The 27,651-nt window shown below is 52.2% G+C and overlaps 3 protein-coding genes and 1 long non-coding RNA gene across 7 annotated transcripts in view; 3 read left to right on the top strand and 1 right to left on the bottom strand.

The window, feature by feature from the left end:
* Positions 1-1,359: 1,359 nt before the first annotated feature.
* On the top strand, positions 1,360-3,865 carry Nme4 (NME/NM23 nucleoside diphosphate kinase 4). Of its 2 annotated transcripts, XM_090325002.1 has the most exons (5): positions 1,363-1,482; positions 2,595-2,728; positions 2,957-3,058; positions 3,178-3,290; positions 3,535-3,865. In XM_090325002.1, the coding sequence occupies exons 1-5, from the start codon at positions 1,386-1,388 to the stop codon at positions 3,656-3,658; spliced, it is 570 nt and encodes a 189-aa protein (XP_090181128.1). In that variant the 5' UTR covers positions 1,363-1,385; the 3' UTR covers positions 3,659-3,865. The 2 variants fall into 2 exon arrangements, with proteins under 2 accessions (XP_090181129.1, XP_090181128.1); XM_090325003.1 differs by lacking the exon at positions 2,957-3,058 and having other exon boundaries at positions 1,360-1,482.
* Positions 3,866-4,595: 730 nt separating this feature from the next.
* On the top strand, positions 4,596-10,850 carry Decr2 (2,4-dienoyl-CoA reductase 2). Of its 2 annotated transcripts, none has more exons than XM_090324564.1 (9): positions 4,596-4,751; positions 5,516-5,584; positions 6,303-6,354; positions 6,969-7,104; positions 8,348-8,472; positions 8,564-8,657; positions 8,825-8,929; positions 9,418-9,538; positions 10,171-10,850. In XM_090324564.1, the coding sequence occupies exons 1-9, from the start codon at positions 4,672-4,674 to the stop codon at positions 10,340-10,342; spliced, it is 954 nt and encodes a 317-aa protein (XP_090180690.1). In that variant the 5' UTR covers positions 4,596-4,671; the 3' UTR covers positions 10,343-10,850. The 2 variants fall into 2 exon arrangements, with proteins under 2 accessions (XP_090180690.1, XP_090180691.1); XM_090324565.1 differs by lacking the exon at positions 9,418-9,538 and adding an exon at positions 9,200-9,417 and having other exon boundaries at positions 4,605-4,751; positions 10,171-10,258.
* LOC150042406 (uncharacterized) lies at positions 8,878-22,236 on the bottom strand. The gene is made up of 3 exons (XR_016533623.1): positions 22,133-22,236; positions 21,720-21,850; positions 8,878-8,956 (listed from the first exon to the last, which is right to left on the bottom strand). It is a non-coding gene; the product is annotated as an uncharacterized LOC150042406 (long non-coding RNA).
* Positions 22,237-22,480: 244 nt separating this feature from the next.
* Rab11fip3 (RAB11 family interacting protein 3) overlaps positions 22,481-27,651 on the top strand; it is a 46,664-nt gene continuing 41,493 nt past the window's right edge. For both annotated transcript variants that reach the window (XM_090324909.1, XM_090324908.1), the window contains exon 1: positions 22,481-23,758. In XM_090324909.1, the coding sequence (XP_090181035.1) occupies positions 22,781-23,758 (978 nt within the window). In that variant the 5' untranslated portion in view covers positions 22,481-22,780. The remainder of the gene's footprint in view (positions 23,759-27,651) is intronic.

The following is a 27,651-nucleotide window of genomic DNA, read 5'->3' as shown; positions in this document are numbered from 1 at the left end:
GTGCCACAGCACCACTTCTGGCTTCTACAACTAGGCCAAACTGCCAGCCCCCAAGCATATGATTTTTGTCTGTGCAAGTTGCAGTCTAAGCTGCAGGTCTTCGAGACAGGCATCGTCCTGTAGTGCCAGCTCTTCAATAAAGACAATTCATCCTCTCAAGGTCTGCCGTCTCTACTTCTTGTAATCGATTTCCCATATAACAGAGCACCCCAAAATGTGAGAAAATGAGATACATGTCCACAGACCTTAGAGATGAGCAGGAGGAAATTAGGATGCTTCAAGTGTGCCTGTGGACTCTCCAAAAACAGCAAGAGCAGACAGCCTCTGCTCATTGCACCCTAAACTTTCCCTGTGCTATGTTTGCAGAAGTGAGGCTGCACATACGCAGTCACTCGCTGACATAACACAGTGCAAACCTCGATGTGCTGTGGATGTAGGGCAGACACGCAGTGCAATGTGCTCATTCAGATTCAGCAGTATCAGCCGTTAAGAGAAAATGAAGAGGACTTATTGTTTCAAAAGCTCCTGCTTTTGTTTTTGTTTGCGTAGAAAAGCTAGAAGGTGGGGTGATGTCACCGAATGTCCTGGAAGGACTGAACTGCAGGTTATGCTAGCTGATCCTCAGAAGGCTGGAGATGGAGGGGGTTCTACCTTTTGTGTAAGGGTTGACCCAGGGGGTGGATGAAGATGGGGTACTCTGAGAACCTCAGTGCTGCTTCCGGCTTGTTGACGTCAGTGACTTCCCTGCCCTGGCTGGCTTTAATTGCGATGCTCGCCACTCCTGGGGCTTGAACGCATGGGTCCCATCTTGCTTTTTTGCTGACAGTTTGCCGCTTGAGCCACACCTCCACTTCCAGCTTTTTTTCCCCTTAACTGAGGGCACATCTCTCCACTTCGTCCGCCCCGGCTGGCCTCATACCTCAGTTCTCAGATCTTCACAAGTTCTTGGGATTCCAGGTGTGGCCACCCGCGCCTGGCTTTTCCTTCGTCAGTCGTGGGGTGTGAGCGCAGGCCTTGGGCACTGTCCCTGAGCGTCCCCCGGCCAGCACTCTCCCACCGGAGCCGCAGCACCACTTGTGGCCTTCCCAGGACTGAGACCCAGGGCCTCGCCGTGCTGGGGGAGCCCCTGCCCCCGGCCACACCGGGCACGTGGGTTGTGAGAAGGCGATTTACACGCGCACCGTTACAGCTCGGCCCCGGGGCCTGACCTCAGGGCGCACTGGTGCCCAGACACCGCAAGTGGACGGGCTCTGTTCTGGCTGCTACCAGATGCCGGCCGGGAAGGACCCTCCTCCCACGGGCCCGGGGGCCGGGCTGGAGCCGGGGTGGGCCGGCCGGGGCGGGCCTCGGGGCAGCGCCGCCTCCCCGGCCCGCAGCGCCCGGCCATGCGCGTCCTGCTCGGGCGCTCCGCGCTGCGGGCGCTGCTGCCCGGCCCGCGCGCCCCGGACCCCGACCCGCGCCGCCTCGCGCGCCCCAACTCCGGTGAGTCGAGCGCCCGAGGGAGGCGGGCGGAGGGCGCCCGCGCGGCCTTGGTCCTCCCTGGCCGGCCCAGCGCCTGCATCTGCCCGGGCTGCCCAAGTCGGGCGCCCCAGGGCCCAGGAACAGAAAGACAGAAGAGCCCGGCGTGCCCACCAGAGGGCCTGGGGCTCCCGTGGAGGAGGACGCTGCCCCGCCCCAGCGTCTCTCCCCAGGAGTCGCTGCCACCAGCGAGTCCCCTCCAGGCCAAGCTGGGCCGGAGACCCCGGGGTTGGTGTCCCTGGCGCACCCTGGGGAGCCAGTGCACCTCTTCAGGTCACCAACAGGCTGACCTTTGACCCAGTGAGTCCCCCTGTGGTGTCTGAGAACTGGGTTTGAGAACAAACTAGCCTGGAAAGGCGGCATTGGGCACCCATGTTTTCTTTCCACACCTGGCCTGCCTGGATCCTAACGTAGGGTTTTCTTTACCTTCTTTGGGGACTCCCAGAGTCTGGGCTCCCCTCAAAGCAGCCTGTGACCCCGAATAAGATACTCATGGCTCTAAAGACCGCCCAGGGCTACAAGAAGGGGGAGGAGGACACCTCTTGCCTCAGGAGAGTATCCTCTCCAAAAGGGCTGGGTCCTGATTAGGGTCTGGCCTGAAACCCCATAGCAGTTTTGCTGCTGCCTGGAAGGTAGAAATCTTTCCATCTGCTTTTTCAATCCCCACAATGTCCCCACCTGGATACTTCAAAGGGACACTTCCTCTCCTTTGGTTCTGGTTATTCTTTTCACTTCCCACCCAGATGATGGGTTTCAGGTCTGGAGTTTCCACAGGTCTGGAGTTTACAGTGTTTGTAGTCCCCTGGAGAACAGGAGTGGGGGGGGGCTGGGTGACAGTGGTAAACGATCTCAGTGTGGCTTCTCCAGGCCTGAATGGTTATTGTGCTAGGTTGGGCCTCTCTGGGAAAGCCAACTGTACCAATGGCCTAGGAGGGGAGCAGATCAGATCACACTGGGCCCAGTGCCAGGCCTGGCACTGTACTTGTTCTTTCAAGAGCTGCACTGTGGAGGCCAAATATGCACCCTCCAGAGGGGACCATGAAAAGATGGCAGCCCTGACCCCTCCTCTTTTAAAGGACGGTCCTCCTGGACCCAGGAACGGACCCTGGTTGCTGTGAAGCCAGATGGGGTACAGCGGAGGCTGGTGGGGGCTGTGATCCAGCGCTTTGAGAGGCGTGGCTTCAAGCTGGTGGGCATGAAGATGCTGCAGGTCTGAGAGCCCTTGGTCTTTGGTGTCTCTGTCTGAGGTTACTTTTTGTCTCTGCTACAGGGGGTGGTGTCCTAGAGTTGGCATGTGTGTGTGGGGGGGGGCGGGGAGGCTAGGGTGCCAGCTTGCATGAATGTTGTCAGCAAAACGCCCGAAGGCTGGGAGCCCAGATGGACCATGGGGCCTCACTCTCCCAAGTGTCCTGTTGCTCCTACTTCCAATGTCACCCAGGCCCCAGAGAGCATCCTTGCCGAGCACTACCAGGACCTACAGAGGAAGCCCTTCTACCCAGCCCTCATAAGCTACATGAGCTCTGGGCCCATCGTGGCTATGGTACAGTGGGTTAGGGTTGGTGGAGGGGTCATGGATGTGGTCCTCCTCCGAAAAGGCCTGGATTGAGCCCCAGAGGCCTGGGATGTAGTTTGCTTCTTAACCTTAACCATATGCTGCAGGTCTGGGAAGGATATAACGTGGTCCAGGCCTCAAGGGCCATGATAGGACACACAGACTCAACTCAGGCTGCCCCCGGGACCATCCGAGGAGACTTCAGTATCCACATCAGCAGGTATGGGAGCTCACTGTGGGGTGACAGGGCCAGAACGTGGGTGGCATCCTGTTCTTAAGGCAATCCTGGAGACCTAGGTGTCATGCAGGCTAACTGTGAAGCCAGAAGAGACTTGACGGTGGGTCCTGGGGCTTGAGCTCTTCACAATCACTTCTTGTGCCCCTAGACAAAGGGCCGCAGGCTAGATTGTTGTTGGGATCCCTAGCACACAAGGCCTGACGGTCACGTTTGGCATCTGTCACAGGAACATCGTGCACGCCAGCGACTCCGTGGAAGGGGCCCAGAGAGAGATCCAGTTATGGTTCCGGAGCAGTGAGCTGGTGAACTGGGCAGATGGGAGCTGCCAGGGGAGCGGCCACGCCGCCTGAGGCTCCCCAAGGGGCACGGCCTCTGCTAATAAGACCTCAAGGCCCACACCCTCCCCGTCTCCAATTTCCTCTGCCCCACCTTGGCCCACAGTCGTCTGAACCTCCACTTGACGTGCCTTTTTGTTGGTTTAGGATTAAACCAACACAAGCCTGTATATCCAAGTGCCAGTGTAACTTCCTGGGCACCTTAAAGGCGGATGGAAACCAGCTGCTGTGCATGAGTGACATGAGCGAGGTCGTCCTTACGTAGTGAGGCTCCTGGGCAAGTCAGGAGCCGCAGAACCGAGCCCGGAGGGGCTCAGGAGGGGCTGCCGGGCCTGCGCGCTGTCCTGGGTGCCCCTTGGGCCCCAGCGCACGTGTGCGTGTGTGGTGCCGCGGGGTCGAGCCCAGGGCTTCTGCGTGCCGGGCAGGCCTCGTGCCCCGGGGTCCCTGACTGTCCGCACGGGGCAGGAGTCCAGGGCCGAAGGAGAGGTGGCACGCCCGGGCGGCGGGGTGACCGCCATCAGGGAGGGACGAGAGTGCGCCTGCGCGGGACGCGCCCCCCCCCCCCCCCCCCCGCACCCGCCCGCGATCCCAGCAGGCCGCGCGCCGCAGTGGGCAGGGCCACCCGGAAGCCTACCGGAAGAGAGTCGAGGGCGGCTCGGGGCGGGGCCTGCGTCGCGGGGGCGGGGCCTGTCGTCTGGGAGGTCGGATGGGGCGTGGCCCAGCTCCTGGACGATCGGGCGGGGCTTGCGTCGCGGGGGCGGGGCCTGTCGTCTGGGAGGTCGGATGGGGCGTGGCCCAGCTCCTGGACGATCGGGCGGGGCTTGCGTCGCGGGGGCGGGGCCGTCACCTGGAAGGGAGGCTCGGGGCGGGGCTTGCGTCGCGGGGGCGGGGCCTGTCGTCTGGGAGGTCGGATGGGGCGTGGCCCAGCTCCTGGACGGTCGGGCGGGGCTTGCGTCGCGGGGGCGGGGCGGAGGGCCGCCCTCGGGTACTCTGAGCGGTCCCTGTCGCCCCGACCTGCTCGGACCGCCATGGCCCCGCCGCCGCTGGACGTCGGAACCGACGACTGCCTCCCCGAGTACCGCCACCTCTTCTGCCCGGACCTGCTGCAGTGAGAGCCAGGCGGGGTGCCGGGGGGGCCGGGGCCGGAGCCCCGCGGGGCGGGCCGAGGGCAGGGCCGGGATCGACGCCCGTCCAGCCGTCCGCCCGGGGGACGGTGGCCAGAGCCGACCCTTCTTTCTTGTCGGTCCTGAGGCTCGGACTCTGGGCCTGGGCGCCGCCTCCGAGCTCTGCCATTGAGGGCCGAGCTCCACTTCTGGCTGGACAGCAGCGTCTCATGGACCGGGGCGGGGGGAGCCGCGGAGCTCAGGCCGCCCGGACCTCGGCCTCCGGAGCGGGGCCGAGCCACAGCCACCGGGGAGAGGACTGGGGGTGCACGGGAGGAAATCGTGCGTCCCTTGACGGCCGTGTTTAGAGTTGTTGGTTGAAATGCTTTTTTTTTTCCCCTTGAAAACCCTGAAAGTTTAGGAAAAACAAGCCTTTTATTTTTACAAAAAAACGTCATTTTGTTTTCCTGCAGAGTGACACTGGGTTCAGGTGCCCAGTTTAGGAGATCAAAGTCCTTCCTGGGCCACATGCTTGGCATTAATTAGTGGTGACCTTTGTAAATGGCTTTTTTTTTTGGCCAGTCCTGGGGCTGGCATTTAGCGTCTGTGCACTGTCTGTCCCTCAGCACGCTACCTCTTGAGCCACAGCACCACTTCCGGCCTTCTCTGCTTATGTGGTCCTGAGGAATCAAACCCAGAGCCTGGTGTGTGCTAGGCGAGCACTCGACCACTAAGCCACATTCCTAGCCCGCTGTTTTTCTTATTCTAGGGACAAAGTGGCCTTTATCACAGGTGGCGGCTCTGGGATTGGGTTCCGGATTGCTGAGATTTTCATGAGGTAAGCGCTCTTTTGGAAGTCATAACCGCCCTTCATCACTCCTGCTTACGCCTACCTGGTGCTTGGAGACCCTGAGGGGCCTCACGCAGCTGGACACTGGATGGCCTATATCAAAACCTTATTCTGTGAGTAACAAAGTGTCTCTCGAGATACAAGTGCTGTGGTCAGGTCAGGGACACCAACCTGTCACCCAGGTGTCAGAAGCTCGGAGTTAAGTGCCCTCTACCCCCTGTGAGCCCCCCCTCTAGAAGAGATGGAGGCTCATCCTTCCAGGTGGCTGGTGACTTAGTGCTTGTTAACTTCTCAGCATAGACCACCTGAGCATGCTACATGACATGCTCTAGCTCTCTTGGAACCAGTTTAGTCGGTGGGAAGCCCATTGTCACTGTGGGACTGAGTTTCTCGGGAGATGTTGGCGTACACCCTGCCTCAGAAGCAAGCTCTCTGCCAAGATCCCCCAGTGAGGGAGTCTGCACCAGAGGACAGGTGCCTGGACTCGGTGGTGGTGGCCTCTACCTCGGGTGTGGTATCCCAACTCAGAAACACAGCGGTGGGCAACCATGACATCCATCTGAAGTCCCTGTCCCTGCCAGACTACTCAGTCCTGCTCAGCCCCTGTGCCTCTGCCAGCCATGCTTTCATCCTTGACTCACACTTCTTGGGGGAGTGTGCCTGTGTGTTCCTTGCCCTTACCCTGACCAGCCTTCTGCTTTTGCAGACATGGCTGCCGCACAGTCATTGCCAGCAGGAGCTTCCCAAGAGTATCCATGGTATGTGGGTCATGGGGCTTGAACTCTGTCCAGGCGCTGTCCCTGAGCTCTTCAGCTCAAGGCTACCACCCTACCCTACAGCCAACCCCCACTTCCCATTTTCTAGAGGTTAATTGGCTGGCTTTGATCTGTGGTCTTCAGATTACAGCCTCCTGAGTAGCTAGGATTACAGGTGTGAGCCATGGTGCCCGGCTGAGAGGGCCTTTTCTGTGGGCTGTCCAGGTGGAGGACACAGTGAGCCTGGGCTGTTGAAGGGGAGTGGATAGAGTCCTTAGGTCCGGGGAAGGGTAACCCCAAAACTTGCTGGCCTCGAGCTGTGTGAGGTAGACTCAGTGACGTCTCAGGCACCATTCAAAGCCTGCCCTTTCCCCAGACCAGCACTGCCTCACTCTCCAGTTCCAGCTGGAAAGTAGTGCTCACTGGATCAAAGGTGTTTTTCTGTTGTTTTTTGGGGGGGAGGTACAAGGGATGAACTTGGGGCCATACACACCTGCCAGGCAAATGCTTTACCTCTTGGCCCCACTCCTCCAGTCCACACTTAAGAGTTCTGAAACTTGCTTCTCCAGGCTGAGGCTGCTGGGGTGCTGCCACCCCTCTTTCTGTTTCGTGTCTAGGCTGCTGAGAAGCTGTCTGCCGCGACTGGCCAGCAGTGCCTCCCTTTATCAATGGATGTCCGTTCTCCTCCTGCCGTCATGGCTGCTGTGGACCAGGCACTGAAGACATTTGGCAAAATTGATATCCTTATTAACTGTGAGTCAGTGTTGGATGAGGCCCTAAACTTAGGACACGCTTGTGGTATGACTTGGAGGCACTGGGACTCTTGTCTGAGGGTAGGAAGCACATCAGAGAGCCTCGCTGCCTGCCACTGCGACAACCCCTTCATAGCCCGACACAAGACCTAGGCTCAGACCTCAGCCTCGCTGTTTATCTTTTTAGGTGAGGAGTCAGCACAGCTTCAGCTCACATAGATGCCCTAGGAGCTTGACTGACTCCAAATTTAGGAATGTCCTAGAATGTCCACTTAAAGACAAACACACAAACAAACAAAAAACAACAGAAAACTCTGGGGCTTAAACTCAGGGCATGGTGCCTTAGCTTTTCACTCAGGACCGGCCCTCTACCGTTTGAGCCACACTTGCACTTCTGGCTGGCTACAGGTTGAGCCTCTCATATTTAACTGCCTGGGCTGACTTTGAACCATAATCCTCAGATCTCAGCCTCCTGAGTAACTAGGAGTATAGGAATGAGCAGCAGGCACTGTTTGCTGGTTATTTTTAAGACAGACTCTTACTTTTTGCCCAGATACATTCCAGGGTCCCAATCCACCTATTTTCGGGGGATTAGCTAGAATGACAAGTACACGCCATCATGTCCAGCTTCTCTTACTAAGATGTCGCATCCTGGACTTTCCTGCGCAGGCTATCCTGGGATAATAATCCTCAGTCTCCGCCCAAGTAGCTAGAAGGACAGGTGTGAGTTACTGGTACCCAGCTCTGCTAGCCTTTGTGCTTTCCTTCCCTGCTTCATTTCTCTCTCTGCCCCTCCTATCCCCTCCCCTCCCCCTCCCTTCGTCCCCCCCTTCCTCCCTCCCTTCTTTTCCTCCCTCTCTCCTTCCTTCTGTGCTGGGGATTGAACTCAGAGGCCTGCTTGCTCTGTAAGTGCTACTTCCCCATCTCTCCTCGACTATACAAGGACTATATAGGATTTAGGGCTCACTCTAGTTCAGCATGACCTCCTCATCTTATCTTGTTAACATCTGCAAAAACCTATTTTCAAGTAAGGTCACATTCATAGATACCAAACATTAGGACTTCAGCTTCCTTAGAGGATAAAGTAACATCTGTCTTAATCCTGTCATGCAGGCAGTTGGCCAAGTGCCTCCTGCTCTGTCCAGCTTGGCATAACCTGAGGGTCCCCACCCACACACCATCAGGGTCCAGGGGAGTCCACCTCCCCGGGGCATCAGCACTGCCTGCTGTCTCCGACTCTGCAGGTGCAGCTGGGAACTTCCTGTGCCCAGCTGGCGCACTGTCCTTCAATGCCTTCAAGACTGTCGTCGACATCGACACCATCGGCACCTTCAATGTGTCTCGAGTGCTCTATGAGAAGTTCTTCCGGGTGGGTGAGCCTCTGGACAGTGCCAGGCCTGTGTCCTTGTGGAACGTGTCTCCAGATGTCTGCTTACTGCCGCATCCTTTGTGTGCTGCAGGACCATGGAGGGGTGATTGTAAACATCACTGCTACCCTGTGTTTCCGAGGACAGATGCTGCAGGTGCATGCAGGCTCTGCCAAGGCAGCTGTGGGTATGGACACACCCCTTTGGCCTGGTCTTATCTCACCATCTCTTGGAGGTCTTGACGGTCTCCTGGAGGCAGAGTCCAGCTGTGGGCAGCAGAGGGGCCTGGCGTGGCCCCTCTGGCCACCGAGCCTCCTCAGGAGGGAGTCTCCTACCTGCCTTTCTTCCACGCAGATGCTATGACACGGCACTTGGCTGTGGAGTGGGGTCCCAAGAATATTCGTGTGAACAGCCTGGCACCTGGCCCCATCAGTGGCACAGAAGGATTCCGGAGACTGGGTAATGTTCTTAGGGAGTCCAGGAGTCCTGCCAGGGCATCAAGAGCCATACAAGATCTGAAAAGCCCTGTCTTATTTCTGCCATTCAGGCTTTGTGGCCTCTTACTCTGTGTGGCTTGTCCTACTTGCAAGACTTTCCTACACTCTCGCTGCCTATGGGGTATCCAGTGCCCCACCATTTTCAGAGTGTTTCAGAGAGAGCGCTGCCTGGGATGGAGGAGGCCCTGGGCTCCGGGGCTCACGGAGGCCTGAGCCTCCTGCTGTTTTCCAGGGGGCTCCCAGGGCAGGGAGAGCACAGATGGTCTTATGAGCCCACTGCAGAGGCTGGGGAGCAAGACAGAGATTGCCCACAGTGTGCTCTACCTGGCAAGCCCTCTGGCTTCCTATGTGACTGGGACTGTCCTCGTGGTTGATGGAGGGAGCTGGTTGACATTCCCAAATGACTTCAAGAGGCTGGTGGAGTTTGAATCCCACTCTGCTAAACTCTAGGTAAGGTGTTGTTCCTGCTTTTTGGGGTCATCCCTGCCAACAACCTCTGCCCTGTCCCAGTTTGGCCACAAACAAGGTGCTGCCTCTGGATAGACAGCCAGTTCTCCCGGCTATACAGCAGGTGGGCATGGTACCCCACGTTTTTTCTAGTGACCTTAAACTCTGCTCCTGTTGGAGGCAGGTGTTGGAGGAATACAACTTCGTGTGTGTGCGTGTGTGTATGTGTGTAACTGGAGCTTGAACACGGAGCCAGGATGCGCTCAGTTCTCCCTTAGCTTTTTTGCTCAAGGATGGCATTCTACCACTTGAGCCACAGCTACCTGTTTTTCAGTGGTTAATAGGAGATAAGAGTCTCATGGAATCTCCACCACAATGATCCTCTCCTCAGATTTTACTCTCCTGATCTCACGAGTAGCTAGGATTATGGGCATGAGCCACTCGTGCCTGGCACAACTTTTTTTTTTTTGGTCGGTTGTGGGGCTTCAACTCTGAGCAAGGACACTGTCCCTGAGCTCTTCAGCTCAAGGCTAGTGTTCTACCATTTGAGCCACAGCACCACGTCCAGTTTTCTGGTAGTTAATTGGAGATAAGAGTCTCAAGGCCTTTCATGCCTGGGCTGGCTTTGAACCATAATCATCAGATTTCAGCCTCCTGAGTAGCTAGGATTACATATATGAGCCACTGGCGCCCAGCTTTGCAAAAAAAAATTTTTGCAAGGAAGATTCTTAAAAAGATTCACTGTGTTCCCATCAGGGCTGGGACCATTCTCCAGATCCTGCATCTGTCTCTGCAGGAGCCCTCTGATTCCCTACCCAGACCCAGAACCCCTCTGCTTGTTTCTCAAGAAGGCAAGATGAATCCTGCTTTGAGATACTATTTTCTTAAGGGGGGGCATCCCCAATTGATTTTTTCCACAGCAAATTAAAATATAAAATCAATTCTTGGCTTATGTTTTGAATTTACGTAAAGTATCAATTGCTTTAAAATTTCAAATTCAAATGTCTGTTCCAAAGAAGCATTAATTTGTCATTTCCCCCACCCCCCCAATCCTAGGGCTTGAACTCAGAGCCTGGGTATTGTCCCTAAGCTTCTTTTGCTCAAGGCTAGCATTCTACCACTGGAGCTACAGAAGCACTTATGACTTTTTCTGTGTATGTGGTACTGAGGAATTGAACCCAGGGCTTCATGCACACTAGGCAAGCACACTACCATTAGGCCATATTCACAGCCTAATTTATAGCTTTGTGTGTATTTAAGCTACCACCTTAATATACTTAAAATTATCTTTTCTAATATAACACATGTTGTTGTCTATAAACATTTTTTCAGAGGCAAATGATGAGAGTAAAAAAAATTCCTGGAAAAATAAGGAAATTTGCTAGAGAATTAACTTTGGATTGTGCAGTCTCTAAAATGAACTAACAGAACCTTGACTAGTAGGTTTTGAATTGGATTTCTGTCTCAACTGCTACATAATATCTACATCAACCAGAAAAAAAAAAGATTGACTGGTTACTTTTTGTTTCCTTCTCTGCCAAAGCGCCTTTGCATGTAGCAGGTAAGGAGCACAGCTTCATGATTTCAGCCTGGAGGCCCTGGTGGAAGAACTGCCCTTGGAATCCCACCTCCCTACTACTCTAACCCCAAATGGATTCAGCCCAGCTTCTGAAGGAGGAGGCAAGATCTGGAGGCCTCATGTAGTTGGAGTACAGTATTGCCCCCTTGGGCAAACACAGTATTCAGCTTATTGCTGCTGAGCTGGCCTTTAACTTCATTTAGTATGTGGCTCAAAGTACAAGGCAGAAGTAGCTGTAACCCTCCTGCACAAGTGTTGTGAGTGTGCTGACCCGTGAGCAGCGCTTCATGACGGACACGTCAGCCCCGTAGCTGAGCATTGTTCTGGCTGGCCGCATGGGAGCCATGTCCATTAGCACACACCTGTTGTCCAAATTTGTTCAGCCCCGCTGCCCAGTCCAGATGAGGCACCTGGGAGGTCTTGGTAAGAGGGTGGCTCGGCCTGGATCTTGTCCGTGACCTGAGTGGGGAATCCAGTCCGTGCTCAGGCATGTGGAAGGCTTGTGAGCCTCTAGGCAGTAGCATATCTTCCTGATGATGGCCCCAGCTCATGTGTAGGTTGATGAGAGCCACCACCCTTCAGAGCTCTCAGTCCCTCACGTGCCCTGCCTGCTCTTACGCCTACGTTTCACAGAGGCTAGGTCCCTTGAGTAGTGGGTGATGAGGGGGCTGTGTTGGTCTCTTCAGGGTATATGTAACCCAGAGCAGTGACCTGAGCAGGAGGTGCCCTTAGTCTTCCGGCAGGAGGTCAAGACTCCTGCCTGGTAAACTTGTGGGTTCCTAGGGAGAAGCTCCTCCTAGGAAAATTCCTTGTTTGCTTTGACCAGTTCCTTTCACCATTAGTGCCTAAGTTTTCTGGCCTCATTCCCTGGGAAAGAGGCTGCCTTTCCCTGTCCTTTGGATTTTGCAGGCACAGGAACTGGAGGTCGGGCCCAGGCCAGGTGGGAGCTGCCTGGCAGGCGAAGCACAACATCCATTCTCGACCCCATCTTCTGTCTACAGGTTCTAAAGCTAGAGTGTGTTGCTGTGAAGTCTACCAGCAAGGAACATAAGTAGGGCTCTGAGGTGCTACCAAACACACTTCCCAGCCAGGCAATGGTGGCCCACGCCTATGATCATAGCTTCTCAGGAGGCTGAGATCTGAGCCAAAAAGCTGGAAATGGAGCTGTGGCTGGAGTGGTAGGGTGCTATCTTTTTTTTTTTTCTTTTTGGTCAGTCATGAGACTTGAACTCTGAGTCACAGCACCACTTCCAGATGCTATCCTTTAGTGGAAAAAGTGAAGAGACAACACCCAGGCCCTGAATTGAAGCCACAGGAGTGGTACAAGCGCGCGCGCGCGCACACACACACACACACACACACACACACACACACAGTTCGTTGGCCAGTGTGGAGAGTGAGAGGAAGAAAAGCTCTCTGGCAGCAGCCTGCTCTCTTCCCCTTGGGGAGTGACTTCAGGGAGTGGCCTGGGTGGAACAGAGGTGGCACGCTGGTCACAACTAACAGGTTCTGCTTCTTTGGAGGCAGAGATGTACAGCTAAGATAGAAAAATCTTTCAGCAACAGTTCTGGTTAAGTAAAAGACCCTGGGGCCCTCTGGATGGCTGTCCCTCTGGACTCAGAGAGTGGGAATTATGTACTGCAGGGCTAGATCCCTGTAAGACACACTAAAATCAGTGTGTCGTCATGGTCAGTTTCACTGAAGAGAAATTGGCCTCCCTTTGCTGACTGGCAGACCTTAGAATGGCCATGGGGATTCTTAGTGGGTGTTTCTTGCCCACTGGTGAGACTGGGGAAACGGGACAATGATATAAACCAGAAAGGTGGTCCCAGAAAAGAGCTCTTGGCTGTCACTAAAGGGACATGTATGTCACCGTGACTATCAAAGAACTGAATCACATTCCTATCAATAAACTCTGGAAGTCCCTTCAAAAACAAGCAGGCCTGCGCCTGTAATTCCAGCAGAAGGCTGAAACAGGAGGATTAAGAATTTGAAGTCAGGGGCTAGGAATGTGGCTTAGCCTTGAGCAAAAGAGCTCAGGGAGAGTGCCCAGGTCCTGAGTTCAAGCCCTAACACTGGCAAAATGAAAAAAAAAAAAAAAAAGAATTTGAAGCAAGCCTGAAACAGTTTCAAAACAGAAAAGAGAAAAATTTACTCGGGCGTGATGGCTCATGCCTGTAATCCTAGCTACTCAGGAGGCTGAGATCTGAGGATCAAGGCTCAAAGCCAGCCCAAGTACAAAAGGACCTGAGACTCTTATCTCTGATTAACCTCTAGAAAAGGGGAAGTGGGGCTTGGCCCTAGGGTAGATCGGTAGCCTTGAACTGAAGAGCTCAGGGACAATACCTAGACCCAGGGGTAGGGCCAGAGCCTGGAGCGGAGTTCAAGCCCCATGACCCACAAAAAAAGAAAAAGGAAACAGAGAAAACTTCATTTTCTCTCTGAACATTGGTATAGATGACATAGTCTGACTATTGGTTTTGGGTTTTTTTTTTGTTTTTGTGTTGGTCATAGGACTTGAAGTCAGGGCACTGTGCTCTAGCTCTGCTTCTCTCCCCCCCTCCCGTGTGTGTGTGTGTGTGTGTGTGTGTGTGTGTGTGTGTGTGTGTGTGTGTGTGTGTGTGTGTGTGTGTGTGTGTGTGTGTGTGTGTGTGTGTGTGTGTGTGTGTGTGTGTGTGTGTGTGTGTGTGTGTGTGTGTGTGTGTGTGTACTGTCCTTGAGTTCTTTTATGCAAAGCTGGTGCTTTAGTTTTCAACCACAGCACCACTTCAGGTTTCCTGATGACTTATTAGAGCTAAAGAGTCTTAAGGACTTTCCTGCCCTGGCTGGCTTCAAACTGTGATTTTCAGATCTCAGCATTGTGAATAGCTAGGATTATAGGCATGAGCCATTAGTGCCCAGTGTAGCTTTGCTTTTTTCACTGATCATTGACTTGAGCCATCTCCAGAGTCTCACAGACTTTTCTGTGTGGGTTAGCTTCAAAACCAGATCCTTGGGGGCCAGGAGCATGGCTTAGTGGCTAAGTGCTTGCCTAGCATGTAGGAAGCCCTGGGATCAATTCTAGTAGTGGTGCTGTAACTGAAGTGGTAGAGCTTTAGCCTTGAGAAAGCCCAAGGACAGTGCTCAGATCCTGAGTTTAAGCCCCAGGACTGGGAAAAAAAAATCTCATGGACTTTCTTGGTAGGCTTGGCTTTGACCCATGAACCCCCAACCCCCAACTGTGGCTCAATTAAAAAATATTACCTTTAGGGCTGGGAGTTTGGCCTAGTGGTAGAGTGCTTGCCTAGCATGCACGAAGACCCGGGTTCAATTCCTTGGTACCACATACTTAGAAAAAGCCAGAAATGGTGCTGAAGCTCAAGTGGTAGAGCTCTAGCCTTGAGAAAAATCCAAGGACAGTGCTCAGGCCCTGAGCTTAAGCCCAGGACTGGCAAAAAAAAAAAAAAATATATATATATATATTACCTTTAAATAGTTGTACATAGCCAACTTGTTTTTTGAGAAAGGATCTGATAATTTTATTTATTTCATTTTATTTTTTTTGCCTGGGATGGCCTAGAACACATAGGTGTGCCTTTTCCAGTTACTGAGTTACTCAGTTACTGAGAAACTGATATTACAGGTATATACCATCCCAGTTGGTCTAGATGTACATTACATGCTGTTTGTTTTGCTTTGCTGTAATTGTTGAATGAGAATAGTCAATAAATCCCAACTTGTTGACTCTGATGAGAGCCACACAGTGATTCTTGAGATGCCATGGCTACAATGAACATTTGCTATACAGAAACCAAAGAGAACCATACCTTTTTTCGTGTGTGTGGGGGATGGTCATCTTGGGGCTTGAACTTGGCCTGGGCGCTGTCCCTGAGCTCTTCAGCTCACGGCTACTACCCTCCCCTTGAGCCAAGCCCCACTTCCCATTTTCTAGAGAGTAACTGGAGATACGAGTCTCAGGACCTTTTATGCCCCAGCTGGCTTTGAACTTTGATCCTCAGATCTCATCCTCCTGAGTAGCTAGGATTACAGGTGTGAGCCACAGGACTGCGCCTGGCTGTTGAGAGCCATAAATTTGCACACTCCCCCCCCCCCAAAAAAAAATCCCACAACAGTGCTAATTTGAGGAGTTACCCTGGGCTGACTTACGTTGCCATGGCAACCTGGAGCAGCCTGACTGCTACGCTTGCGCTATCAGCCCTGGTGCCAATGCCCACTTCCCACCTGCCGGAACCTCATTGGGCTTTCCAGGCCCTGGTGTCCATCCATCCTTCCCAGCCTGGAGAACTGTGATATGCACAGGCATGGGTCAAGAGTCAGGCTCAGGCTGACCTCAGTTGTTCCCCTACCAAGAAGGCATGGTATTAAGTGCTGGAGCCCACAGTAAAGGGGCAGGCCCCAAGGGTCGGGGAGGCTTGCTCAAGTCCACGGCCAGCCACACCTTCCTGCTGTCTATCTGCCTAGGCTCCTTCACGTGGACTCCCTGACTGAGTGGAGGCAGGGCCTGTGGCATCATGAATCCTGGAGAGCCTCATCAGCTGTGGAATTTTGAGGCAAGCAAACAATCCTCTGCTCTCTGTCCTCTCTATTGCTGTGACCTTATCCTGTGCGACAAACAAACCAAGCCAGCCCTCCGGCAGTCAAGCCCTGAAATATAGGCAGGGTTGAGCAGCATCTTGTCTGGCTCTAGCTATGGCTCTGAGCCAAGGCTTGGCACAGGACAGGTGGGCTATGGGGCAGCAGACAGGTGGCCTTTAGGTTAGGGATTCTCAGGCTGGGTGGGGCCCTTGGGGCATTTCTCCCAGCTCTGGGATAGAGTTTGCTACCGACATGTTTCTTTTTTTTTTTTTTTCTTTTTTTTTTGCCAGTCCTGGGCTTGAGCTCAGGGCCTGAGCACTGTCCTTGGACTTTCTCAAGGCTAGCACTCTACCACTTGAGCCTCAGCACCACTTCCGGCTTTTTTCTATATATGTGGTACCGAGGAATCGAACCCGGGTCTTCATGCATGCTAGGCAAGCACTCTACCACTAGGCCAAACTCCCGGCCCCCCGACATGTTTCTTTTGGACTTCTCTGGTAGTTCTCTCTCTGCTGTAGGCAGGAGCCCTGCCCTATAAACCCTGGGGGAATGTTTGGGGTGAACCTAGGTCCTCCAGCCTGTAGACATTCCAAGCTACCTCCTGGCCCTGTACAGACACTGTTCCTGCTGCGGTCTCACAATCCAATCCAGAGGAAAGCTGTGGATTTGTGGTTTGGGTCAAGTGTCTGGCTCTAGTTCACTGAAGTCTTTTTTTTTTTTTTTTTTTACCAGTCCTGGGCTTGGCCTCAGAGCCTGGGCACCGTCCTTGGGCTTTCTCAAAGCTAGCACTCTACCACTTGAGCCACAGCACCACTTCTGGCTTTTTCTGTATATGTGGTAATGAGGACTCAAACCCAGGGCTTCGTGTATGCCAGACATGCACTCTACCACTAGGCTATGCTCCTGGCCCTGACTGCTTATTCTTAACCAGTTTACCATGCTCTCCCCTACCCAGTCGAAGATGCTAGGAACATTTTTCACCAACTCCAGGACTGCTCAGATGCATATACGAACTAGCCAAGTTATCCAATTCTTAATTTTCCTTCTGCCATTTATGTGCTCTCTAATATGTTTTTTTTATTGCTCAGCCCCTGCCTGGTAAGGTTTCTTTCAGATTTTATCCAAGGACACATACACATGTTCACCACCAATGAACAGTTGGCTGCTTGCTGCTCCTAGACCAGACAACAATGCCTTCTATCCCTAATGTTGATGCCCCTTGCCTGCAGGAAGTAACCAAAGAGAATTAGTGCCCATTGATAATTATCAAAAGTCTGGAATGGGGGCCAGGAGTTTGGCCTAGTGGTAGATTGCATGTCCACAAAGCCCTGGATTTGATTCCTCAGTACCACATACAGAGAAAAAAGCCAGAAGTGGTGCTGTGGCTCAAGTGGTAGAGCTTTAGCCTTGAGAAAAACCCAAGGACATCGCTCAGGCCCAAGAGTTCCAGCCCCAGAACTGGCAAAAAAAAAAAAAAAAAAAAAAAAAAGAAATAGCTTGAAGCAGAGCTGTGGCTCAAGTAGTAGAGCATTTGCCTTGGGCAAAAACCTTTAGGACCAGTGTCCAAGCTCTAATTTCAAGCCCCAGGATTGGCACAAAAGAAGAGAAAAAAGAAGTGGTGCTGTGGCTCAAGTGGTAGAGTGCTAACCTTGAGCTGAAGAGCTTAATGACAGCACAGCACCCAGGCCCAGAGTTCAAGCCCCACGACCAACAAAAAAAAAGTAAGAAAGAAAAGAGGGAGGAGTGGGGGGGAAGGAAATAGGACAAAAAGAATGTATGAGAAGTAATAGACCCACTACCTGATGAATGAAATTGTAAGCTCTCTACACATTTCCCCAACAATAAAAAAATAATAATAAAAGAAAAGAAGTAAGTCGGGCATAGTGGTTCATGCCTGTAATCCTAGCTACTCAGGAGGCTGAGATCTGAGGATCAAGGTTCAAAGCCAGCCCAGGCACAAAAGGACCTGATATTCTTATCTCCAATTAACTTCTAGAAAATGGGAAGTAGTGCTGTGGCTCTAGGGTAGGGCAGTAGCTTTGAGCTGAAGAGCTCAGGACCACACCCAGGCCCAATTCAAGTCCCATGGCCTACAAAAAGTAAAAATAAAAAATTCAGCTTTCCGTATGTGGTCCCATGTGATCTGGACAAAGGAAGGATGCTTTAACATCTCTACATCTCTGCTGGAGGCCCCTGCACCCATCCCAGGCTGTGTGCAGCCACAGGAGGCGTGGTAGGCGTGGAATGTGGGTGCTGGAGATGCTCTGTCATTGCAGGGAGATAGGAAGTAGGTGCCAGCTTACATCCAGTGTGAGATGTTAAAATAAGAAAATCATCAAAACCTAGGGCTGAGTCAGGAAGAATTACACTGTGCCTTACAAATTCATGCTCTATTTTTACTCTGAGAAATGTTCTTTACCAAATTTGAAGGTGAGAAAAAAATCCTTCTCACTAAATAAAATATCAGTAAATACTAGTCAAGCACTACATAAGGCTGACTACATAAGGCTCCTGGGTATGTGATCTGGACCTAAAATTGGCTTCTTGTTGTGTTTACTTGTTAGTTTTGGGTAGATATATCACTTCATGCTTTTTCTCTCTTACTACTTCATGTGGTCATTTTTCTCCCCTGGCAAATGTCTAGGTAACCTCATCCTTCAGTGCCAACTTAGGCACACACAAAAAGGAGCTGGGTGCTGGTGGTTCACGGTTAAAATACTATAATTCTAGCTACTAAGGAGGTTAGGATCTAAGAATCTTGGTTCAAAGAAGCCATCCCAGACAAATATATTCTTGTGGCTCAAGTGGTAAAGGGCCAGATTTGTATGAAAAAAAAGTGAGAGTACAAGGCCCAGAGTTCTACATCTAGTATTCATACAAACATTTATTGAGGCCGGGATTTTGGCCTAGTGATAAAATGCTTGCCTAGCATGAACAAAGACCCGGTTCGATTCCTTGGTACTTAGAAAAAGCCAGAAGTGGTGCTGAGGCTCAAGTGGTAGAGTTCTAGCCTTGAGAAAAATCCAAGGACAGTGCTCAGGCCCTGAACTTAAGCCCAGGACTGGCAAACTAAAACAAAAACAAAAACAAAAAAACCCATTTAGTGAATGAGCAAATGATGATGTTTCATGCTTGCAATCCTAACTATTCAGGAGATTAAGATCTAGAGGATCAAAGCCTATCAAGGAAGAAAAGTCCAGGAGATTCCATCTTCAAAAATAACCAAGAAGTTGGTCTGTAAAGAGTCCGTAGGCAAGTTGAGCAAATGTGAAGCTCTGAGATGGAATGAATGGATTTAGAAGAAACAAAACAAAAACAGCTGGGCCCTGGTGACTCACACCTGTAATCCTAGCTACTCAGAAGGCTGACATCTGAGAAGAGAATCTCAGTTGGAAAAGTCATGAGACTCCGATTGTCAACAAACTACTCAGAAACAACTAGAAGTAGTGGAGTGGCTAAAGTAGTAGAGCACTTGCCTTGAGCAAAAGAGGCTCAGGGACAGTGCCCAGGCCCTGTGTTCAAACCCCAGGACAGACACACAGACACACAGACACACGCATACACACGAAGGTACTACAATTCAACAGTTTGCAGAAGTGGGATCCTAGCTATCAATTTATGTGTATTCACTAACGAAAATGTGGAAAACATATGCAAGTTCTACTGCAATTTTTGTGTCTCTCCTCTAGTTTGTAAAAATGACATTTTGGAATTTGGACTTTTATTTTCAATCAAGCCCAGCCTTTTGAGACCACAGGGCACCCAGACCCCACCCAAGGCAGACAGACATCTCACATCTTGCATGCAGCCTGAGATGTTCTGACCTACTTTCCCTTCCACACTGCTGGCCACATGGGGCTCAGCTATGTCCCAAGAATATGCAGACCATGAGCTAGTCTTTATCTTCTCTGTTTTTCCCCAGAGGCCAAAAGTCCCCAAACAGGGGACCAAGAGACCCCTATTTTCTCAAGGCTAGAGCCCTACCACTTGAGCCACAGCACCACTTTCAGCTTTTTTCTAAGTATGTGGTACCGAGGAATAAAACCCAATTCTTAATGTATGCTACGGAAGCACTCTTACCAGTAGGCCAAATTCCTGGCCAAATACTTGCTTTCTTTTTCGTTTTTTTTTTGCCAGTCCTGGGGCTTGAACTCAGGACCTGAGCACTGTCCTTGGGCTTTCCTCAAGGCTATGCTCTGTCACTGGAGTCACAGCACCACTTCCATCTTTTTCTATGTATGTGGTACTGAGGAATAGAACACGAGTCTTTGTGCATGCTAGGCAAGAACTCTAGCACTAGACCAAACTACCAGTGCTAATTGATTTTAAGAATCTCACAGACTTTCATTCCCAGGTAGAGGTGGGGTGTATGTGTGTGTGTGTGTGTGTGTTGTCAGACATGGGGCTTGAACTCAAGGCTTGGGTGCTATCCCTGAGCTTTTCTGCTCAAAGCTGGTACTCTACCACTTTGAGCTATAGTAGTACTTCCAGTTTTCTGGTAGTTAACTGGAGAAAAGAGTCTCATGGACTTTCCTACCTGAGCTGGCTTTGAATCATAATCCTCAGATCTCAGCCTTCAGAGTAGCTAGGGTTATAGGCATGAGCCACTAGTGTCGGGCCAAATAAATGAATTGTCCTTTTGAACTCTGTTTGTACACAGAGTTTTAAGGGGAGTTTTTTTTTTTGTCAATATTGGGATTTGAACTCAGGGCCTTAATGCTATCTCTGAGCTCTTTTCTTCAAGGCAAGTACTCTACCACTTGGTGCAGCACCAATTCCTCAGGATGATTTAGAACCACGATCCTCACATCTCAGTCTCTTAAACAGCTAGGACTACAAGGGAAAACTACCAGCCCCTGGGCCATGCTGACCAGGAATTAATGAGCCTCCTGCCTCAGCCTCAGAGTTGGGATTACAGGCATGTACTATCATGCCTGACTTTTTAATTTAAATCTTTCATGAAGAATACCTTAACTGATTCAGATATCAAGAAGGCACAAAGGCACATGCTTTTTTCTTGTTTGTTTGTCAGTTCTGGGGTTTGAACTCAGGGCCAGAGCACTGTCCCTGAGCACTTTTGCTCAAGGCTAGTGCTCTAGCACTTGAGCCACAGTACTACTTTTGGCTTTTTCTGTGTATGTGGCACTGAGGAGTCGAACCCAGGGCTGTGTGCATGCAAGGCAAGCACTTTATCAGTAGGTCACACTTCTGGCCCAGGTACATGCTTTTCATGCAGTAGTTTTATTTGGGCACATAGGCAAGCAAAAAGCACTACATCTGTCTTTGAGAAAGCCAGTCTTGCTGGGTACTGGTGGCTAATGCCTGTAACCTTATCTACTCAGGAGACTGAGATCTGAGGATCATGGTTTGAACTCAGCCCAGGCAGAAAGTCTCTGTGAGACTCTTATATCCAATTAACCACTCAAAGATTGGAAAATGACACTGTGGCTTAAGTGGAAGAGTGCTGGCCTTGAGTATAAAGAGGCTCAAGGAGGCTGGGAGTTTGGCCTAGTGGTAGAGTGCCTGCCTAGCATGAAGACCCGGTTCAATTCCTCAGTACCACATACATAGAAAAAGCTGAAAGTAGTGCGGTGGCTCAGGGTAGAACACTAGCCTTGAGGAAAGCTCAAGGACAGTGCTCAGGCTCTGAGCTCAAGCCCAGAACCGGCCAAAAAAAAAAAGAGGCAAGGACAGAGCCCAGGCCCTGAATTCAAGCCCAACACGGGGGGGGGGGGGGGGGGGGGGGGGGGGGGGGGGGAGGAAAGGGAGGGAGGGAGGAATCAGGTAAGCTAGTTTTCTGTCTGTCTGAGCACCTAAGCATAGGGATGACCTCACCATGTTCACCCATCTACTTAGAAAGGTTGACACTGTGCTGGGTGCTGGTAGCTTACACCAATAACCCCAGCTACTCAGGAGGCTGAGATCTGAGAATAGAGGTTTGAAGCCAGACAGGGACACTTATTTCCAATTAACCGCCAAAAGCCAGAAGTGTAGATATGGCTTAGGTGGAGTAGCCTTGCTGTGTGGAAAAGCAAAAGCAAAAACAAACAAAAAGACAAATGAGCGGGCAATGCCCAGAGCCCCAGTCCCAATATCAGCACAAAGGAACCAAAGAACGAAGGAATGAATGAAAGAAAGGTCGGCACTTTACCTGCCTCAGCAAAGCTTACTCAGGCCAGTCGAGTGGCTCACCCCTGTCATCCTAGCCACTCAGGAGGCTGAGACATGAGGATCACGGTTCAGAGCCAGCCCGGGGAACAGACTCTGATCTCCAGTTCATCACTAGAAAATGGGAAGAGGGGCTGTGGCTCAGGGGTAGGGCGGTAGCCTGGAGCCGAGGAGCTCAGGGACAGCGCCCAGGCCCCGAGTTCAAACCCCACCACCCACAAAAAGAAAGAAAAGGTTACTGAGCCAAAAGGATCACTCAACTGGGATTCAGCCCTGGGCTTCCGTGGAATGCCTCCCCTTCCTGCAAGTGAGACAGGCAGAACCTCAGGGCCCAGCCCCGCTCCCCTCGCGGTCGCGGGTCCCCCTGGGCCCAGGGCCTGGCTCCTCTGCCCCCACCTGAGCCCGGGCGCTCGCGGTGACTCGGCCGGCTCTCTGGGAGATGGGTCGTGGGGTCTTCTGCTCACCCCTAGCTGCGGTTTACTAGTCCATGTCATGCACGGGATCAGGACGGGGTTACGCCCACAGCTCGCTTCACACCGGCCGGGGCGGCCGAGGGTCCGAGGGGTCGGCGAGAGCCCAGCCCAGCCCCTCAGCCGCGGCCCCGGCGACTGCGGCGGCGGCGCCCGCTCATATAGCAGCCGGAGGGGGCGTGGCCTGCGCGTCGCGCCGCGCTGACGTCAGACGCGGCGAAGGGCGGGCCCGCGCCTGCGACCCTCGCTCGGTCCCTCCGCTCCGCCGCTCCGGTTTCGCCCTCGCCCGCTGGCCCTCGTCCCGCTGCTCGTACCCCGGGCCTTGGCAGTCTTCGGGCCGCGCCGCTGCCATGGGCCCGCGCCCGCCGCGCCGCCGGGCCGGGGGCCGCTGAAGCGTGGCGCAAAGATGGGCGAGGGCAGAGCAGGGCCCGAGCGCCAGCCCAAGCAGTCCGGGCGCTCCGCGCGCGCCCGCCCGCGCCGCCGCGGGGATGCCCGCGCCCGCCGCCGCGCCCTGAGCGCCTTTGTCTGCCGCCCGCGCCGCCCGCGGTTCCCCTAGCTTGGCCGGCGCCGGAGCATGGAGCCGGGCCTGTCGGACTCCCCGTCGGGCCGCGACGAGCCGGCGCCCGGGGCCCGGCCTGCGCCCGCAGACCTGAAAGCGCCCACCGCGCCGCGCCGCTGGCTGGGGGAGCCCGCGGAGCCCGAGGCGCCGTCCAGCTGGCCCGAGCAGCGTGAGGACCCGGGCGCCTGGCCCCGAGAACCCGAGGAGCCCGAGGAGCGCGAGGACCCGGGCGCCTGGCCCCGAGAACCCGAGGAGCCCGAGGACCCGGGCGCCTGGCCCCGAGAACCCGAGGAGCGCGAGGAGCCCGAGGAGCCCGAGGACCCGGGCGCCTGGCCCCGAGAACCCGAGGAGCCCAAGGACCCGGGCGCCTGGCCCCGAGAACCCGAGGAGCCCGAGGAACGCGAGGACCCGGACTCCTGGCCCCGAGAACCCGAGGAGCCCGAGGACCCTGGCGCCTGGCCCCGAGAGCGCGAAGAGCCCGACGACCCGGACGCCTGGCCCCGAGAACCCGAGGAGCCCGAGGAGCGCGAGGACTCGGGCGCCTGGCCCCGAGAACCCGAGGAGCCCGAGGACCCTGGCGCCTGGCCCCGAGAGCGCGAGGAGCCGGACGCGCCGTCCAGCTGGCTGGAGGACTCGGTTGAGCTGCGGCGCTGGCCGGAGGAGCCCGTCTCGCCGGACTCGTTGGCCCGCTGGCCGGCGCAGCCGGACGCCCTGCGCCGCGGTCCGGAGGAACTGGACGCGCGGTGCCGCTGGCCCGAGGAGCCCGAGGACTGCGGGCCTGCGCGTGGCCTGTACGCGGGCGCCTCGGGCGCGACGTGCGGGCGGCTGCCCTCGAACGCGGGCCCGGCCTTGCCGCTGTCCAGCGAGCCGGCCGCGGGCCAGGAGGACGGCGCTCGCCTCCACGCCGTGTTTGACGCCTTGGACCGAGATGGGGACGGCTTCGTCCGCATTGAGGATTTCATCCAGTTCGCCACGGTCTACGGGGCGGAACAGGTAACGGGGCTGGTTGTGAGTAGTGTGGCAGAAGTGTCCCCTTCTCTCGGTGAGAGACGGTGCGGCCTTCCCAGTGTGCCACTCTTTTTCCTTCCTTTTTATTTTTTAAAATTCATGTGGTACAGAGAGGAATTGAACCCAGGGTTTCATGCATCCTAGCAAGCACTCCACCACTAAGCCATATTCCTAGCCCCTTGCGGTATCTTTTGTAGACCACGGCTGGTGTCCTGGTGACAGTGCTCACCTACCGCAGAGGCCAGACCAGTGGACGCCAGTTTTCAGCACGGTTACCCTGTGCCTGCTTGACATTTGTGCTGCTAGAATTCATAAGCACTTCAGAAGGTCCTAGTAATTAAAAATGTTCACTTTTGCACCTTCCATGAGCGAGATGAGAGAAAGAAATGAGTCTGGGAGCTCTGTGATACATGCTAAGTCTGGCAGAATTCTGTCAGGGCCTCATCCACTCTTTTAGGGGAGGTGAGAAGTAGACACAGGCAACAGAAGCACCCATCCTCTGCCAGGTGCTGGAAAAGCTGGCCCAAAGACCTAGTTCTTCCTGTTGCCTTCAGCACTTACTAGTTTAGATGGAAGTGACGCCAGGTTTATGGGTGACTTCTAGTAACTCAGGAGACATATATTGCAGTGTCCACTTTTAAATAATTTATTTAAAATAAATTAAAAAATATTTAGCATTAGGGAATCCCTGAAGTGCTGATCTACTGATTTTCATTTGTTATTCATTTCTCTCACACACATATTTGTTAAGTGGGTGTTCAAGTACCTATGTGCATGTTTGAGCTAAGAGGACTTGAAGAAAAGAGGTACAGTTAAGCTGGGCAAATGCCTGCGTTTCCCAGTGCTGAGGAGGCTAAGCCAGGAGAATCACAAGTTTGAGGCCAGCCTGGTCGACATAGGAAGACTTTTTTTTTTTTTTTTGGTGGGTCATGGGGCTTGAACTCGGCCTGGGTGCTGTCTCTGAGCTCTTTGGTTCAAGGCCACCACCCTACCCTTGAGCCAAGCCTCACTTCTCATTTTCTAGAGGTTAATTGGAGATAAAGAGTCTCAGGTCCTTTTGTGCCTGGGCTGGTTTTGAACCTTGATTCTCAGATCTCAGCCTCCTGAGTAACTAGGATTACAGACATCAGCCACAGCCAGGAGCCCTTTGGTTGAAATAGAAAAAGAAGAGAATTGAGGTCAAATGACAAACTGCTAGTTAGAATGTCAGGACATTAAGAATTCTTACCAGGGACTCATGTGCCCTTGGAGATTTAATACCACTGAGCTGTTGGGTTTCAAGGCTGTCTGGAATTTACATGGATGTACAGGTGCTTGCAGCTTCCTAGACTGCAGCATTCAGATGTATGTTTGTGTTTTTGTCCATCTTGGGGCTTGACCAGGGCCTGGGAACACATTCGCTCACAGCTAGTGGCTAATGCCATATCACTTTGAGCTACTTCCAGTTTTCTGGAGTTTCCCTGCCTGGGCTGGCTTCCAGGTGCGATTCTCAGATCTCAGCTTCCTGGGTTGCTAGGATCAAAGGCATTGGCCACTGGTGCTTGACCTGAGTGTTCTTGGTGGCCCTTTACTATGTGTTTTCAAACACAGAAGTGCCTACTTACCCTAGTCAGACCTGTCAGAACAGTACTGCATTTGGTTTTCTTTACCATCACCTGATTCTTATACTTTCATTGACCATTGCCCCAGTTCTATGTATAATTAGGTTCACGGGATCAATCTCCAGTTACAGTTAAGGATTTGGAAGCTCAGAGAGGTCAAATAGCTTTCCAAATGCCCTTCAGATAGTTCTAAAACAGAAATTCAGGTTCTTGGTTCTTCATCTGAAGAAGACTGTAGATGTGTGGCTCAGAATATTATTGCCTGGTTTCAACTTAATAGGTTCCCTGAAATTCTTTTCATTTAGCTGGGTTGCCAGTGGCGCACACCTGTAATCCTAGCTACTCAGGAGGCTAATATCTCAGGATCATAGTTCTAAACCAGCCAGAGCAGTAAAGTCCATGAGGTTCTTATCTCCAATAAAGTACTCAGAAAAAGTGAGAAGTGGTGCTGAAGCTCAAGTGATAGAGCACTAGCCTTGAGCACAGAAAGGCTCAGGGACAGTGCCTAGGCCCTGAGTTAAAGCCCCAGGACCAGCAAAAATAAGTAAGATTCTATTCATTTGAGAAATATCTTTTGTCATAATCTCTTCAGTTGATTATGGTGGGAAAAACTTTTGGATTGCTATTTGGGCTAAGTGTTCTTGTAATTACAAAGTAGAAATTGGTTAGACATTTTTGTTCTTACAGCTTCTGGTAGAATTGGGCAGAGGCCTAGATGGCTCACGGCTGGTGGGGATGGAGAGTAGAGGGTAGCCTCATGGGTCATGGTTCTTGCCTGTCCTTCAACCACTTAGGAAGAAGCAGTGTTAGGTACCTGGGCATAGACTAGCTTTCTGAGGAGTAGAGCTTTTCATTTCTTTGAGCTGTCTTAGTTACTATTCTGGAGTAGGTAATTTAAGGGATAATGAAAGGTTGATTGTTAAGCCTGTGTAAGCTTGGGTAGTCTTTATTATGACTCAGGCTTATTTTCCAGTTCCATGTCAGAAACATTTTGGAGGAGCCAAGGGGATAAATATTTGCTGATAGTGGAGTATTGAGAGAAAAAATGAAGCATTCTTCCTATGGTAAATATTTTGAAACAGCCAGTTTTAGGGTTTAAACTTAGGGCCTGATGTTCTCAGCTTTCTTACTCAAGGCTGGTGCTCTACCACTTGAGTCACAGCTCCAGTTGGCTTTTGTTGGTTAATAGAAATGGAGTTCTGAAAACTTTTCTGCCTGGGTTGGCTTTAAATCTCAATTCTTCAGATCTCAGCCTCGATAGTAGCTAGGATTATAGGCCTGAGACACCAGCTCCAGAAATACTTGGTGCTGTTTCTGGGACTTAAACTTGGGGCCTAGATGCTGTCCCTGAGCTTTTCTGCTCATGCTTAGCACTGTATCACTTGGCAACAAGAGTCTCAAGGACTCTCCTGCCCGGGCTGGCTTTGAACCGTGATCCTCAGATCTCAGACTCCTGAGTAGTTAGGATTGCAGTGTGACATACTGGTGCCCAGCTTACTTATCTTATCTCTGAGACGGTCTCCGTATGTAGCGTCGACTTACCTATAACTTACATATTCTAGTCTGGCTTCCAAATTATGATCCTTCTGTCTCTTCCTTCTAAGTGGTAGGATTATAGGCATGTCCAGTCAGACCTGATTATAAAGCAGATTTTTTGACATTACATCATTTCATCTGCAAATGTTCCAGCATGGATCTTTAAAACATAAAGATTCTTGGTTAAACATTCATGATTTTTTTTTTCAGAGTCCTTAAGGACAGCGCAGATGAACTGAGAGCAGCAATAGAGACTAGGTTTTCTTCCCAGCCTGAGATCTGAACATCCTGAGCATATTAGAGACTGGTTATATTACTATTACTAACAGTAGGAAGTAGATTATCTTCATTTTTGTCCTTTTTTTTTTTTTTTTTTTTTTTTTTTCTCCAGTCCAGGGGCTTGAATTCAGGGCCTGGACACTGTCCTTGGGTTTTCTCAAGGCTAGCGCTCTACCACTAGAGCCACAGCACCACTTCCAGCTTTTTTCTATGTATGTGGTACCAAGGAATCAAACCCTGGTCTTTGTGTATGCTAGGCAAGCACTCTGCCACTAGGCCAAACTTCCGGCCCCCCAACTTTTTTTTTTAAAGAATTTATTAACATTGAATTTTGCATCATATTCAAATGACATGTTTAACCAACAAGTATTCAAGAATGGAATCTATGTACAATCACTGGCACTTAGATTTTAGAACGTAATTAAAATTAGGCTGAGGGTTTGTATGTCATAGAGAACTTCC

Source organism: Megascapheus bottae, chromosome 36, assembly GCF_031878675.1.
Source record: "Megascapheus bottae isolate mThoBot1 chromosome 36, mThoBot2.hap1, whole genome shotgun sequence".
NCBI classification, from domain to species: domain Eukaryota; kingdom Metazoa; phylum Chordata; class Mammalia; order Rodentia; family Geomyidae; genus Megascapheus; species Megascapheus bottae.
The sequence above is the reverse complement of the archived record's forward strand: the minus strand, read 5'-3'. Positions and strand labels throughout refer to the sequence as shown.

Coding starts and splice junctions, on each gene's coding strand:
- Nme4 (XM_090325002.1), top strand. CDS start 1,386: ATGCGCGTCCTGCTCGGGCGCTCCGCGCTGCGGGCGCTGCTGCCCGGC. Junction 1,483..2,594: donor CCTCGCGCGCCCCAACTCCG/GTGAGTCGAGCG, acceptor CCTCTTTTAAAG/GACGGTCCTCCTGGACCCAG. Junction 2,729..2,956: donor TGGGCATGAAGATGCTGCAG/GTCTGAGAGCCC, acceptor AATGTCACCCAG/GCCCCAGAGAGCATCCTTGC.
- Decr2 (XM_090324564.1), top strand. CDS start 4,672: ATGGCCCCGCCGCCGCTGGACGTCGGAACCGACGACTGCCTCCCCGAG. Junction 7,105..8,347: donor AATTGATATCCTTATTAACT/GTGAGTCAGTGT, acceptor CCGACTCTGCAG/GTGCAGCTGGGAACTTCCTG. Junction 9,539..10,170: donor TTCTCCCGGCTATACAGCAG/GTGGGCATGGTA, acceptor TGTTCCCATCAG/GGCTGGGACCATTCTCCAGA.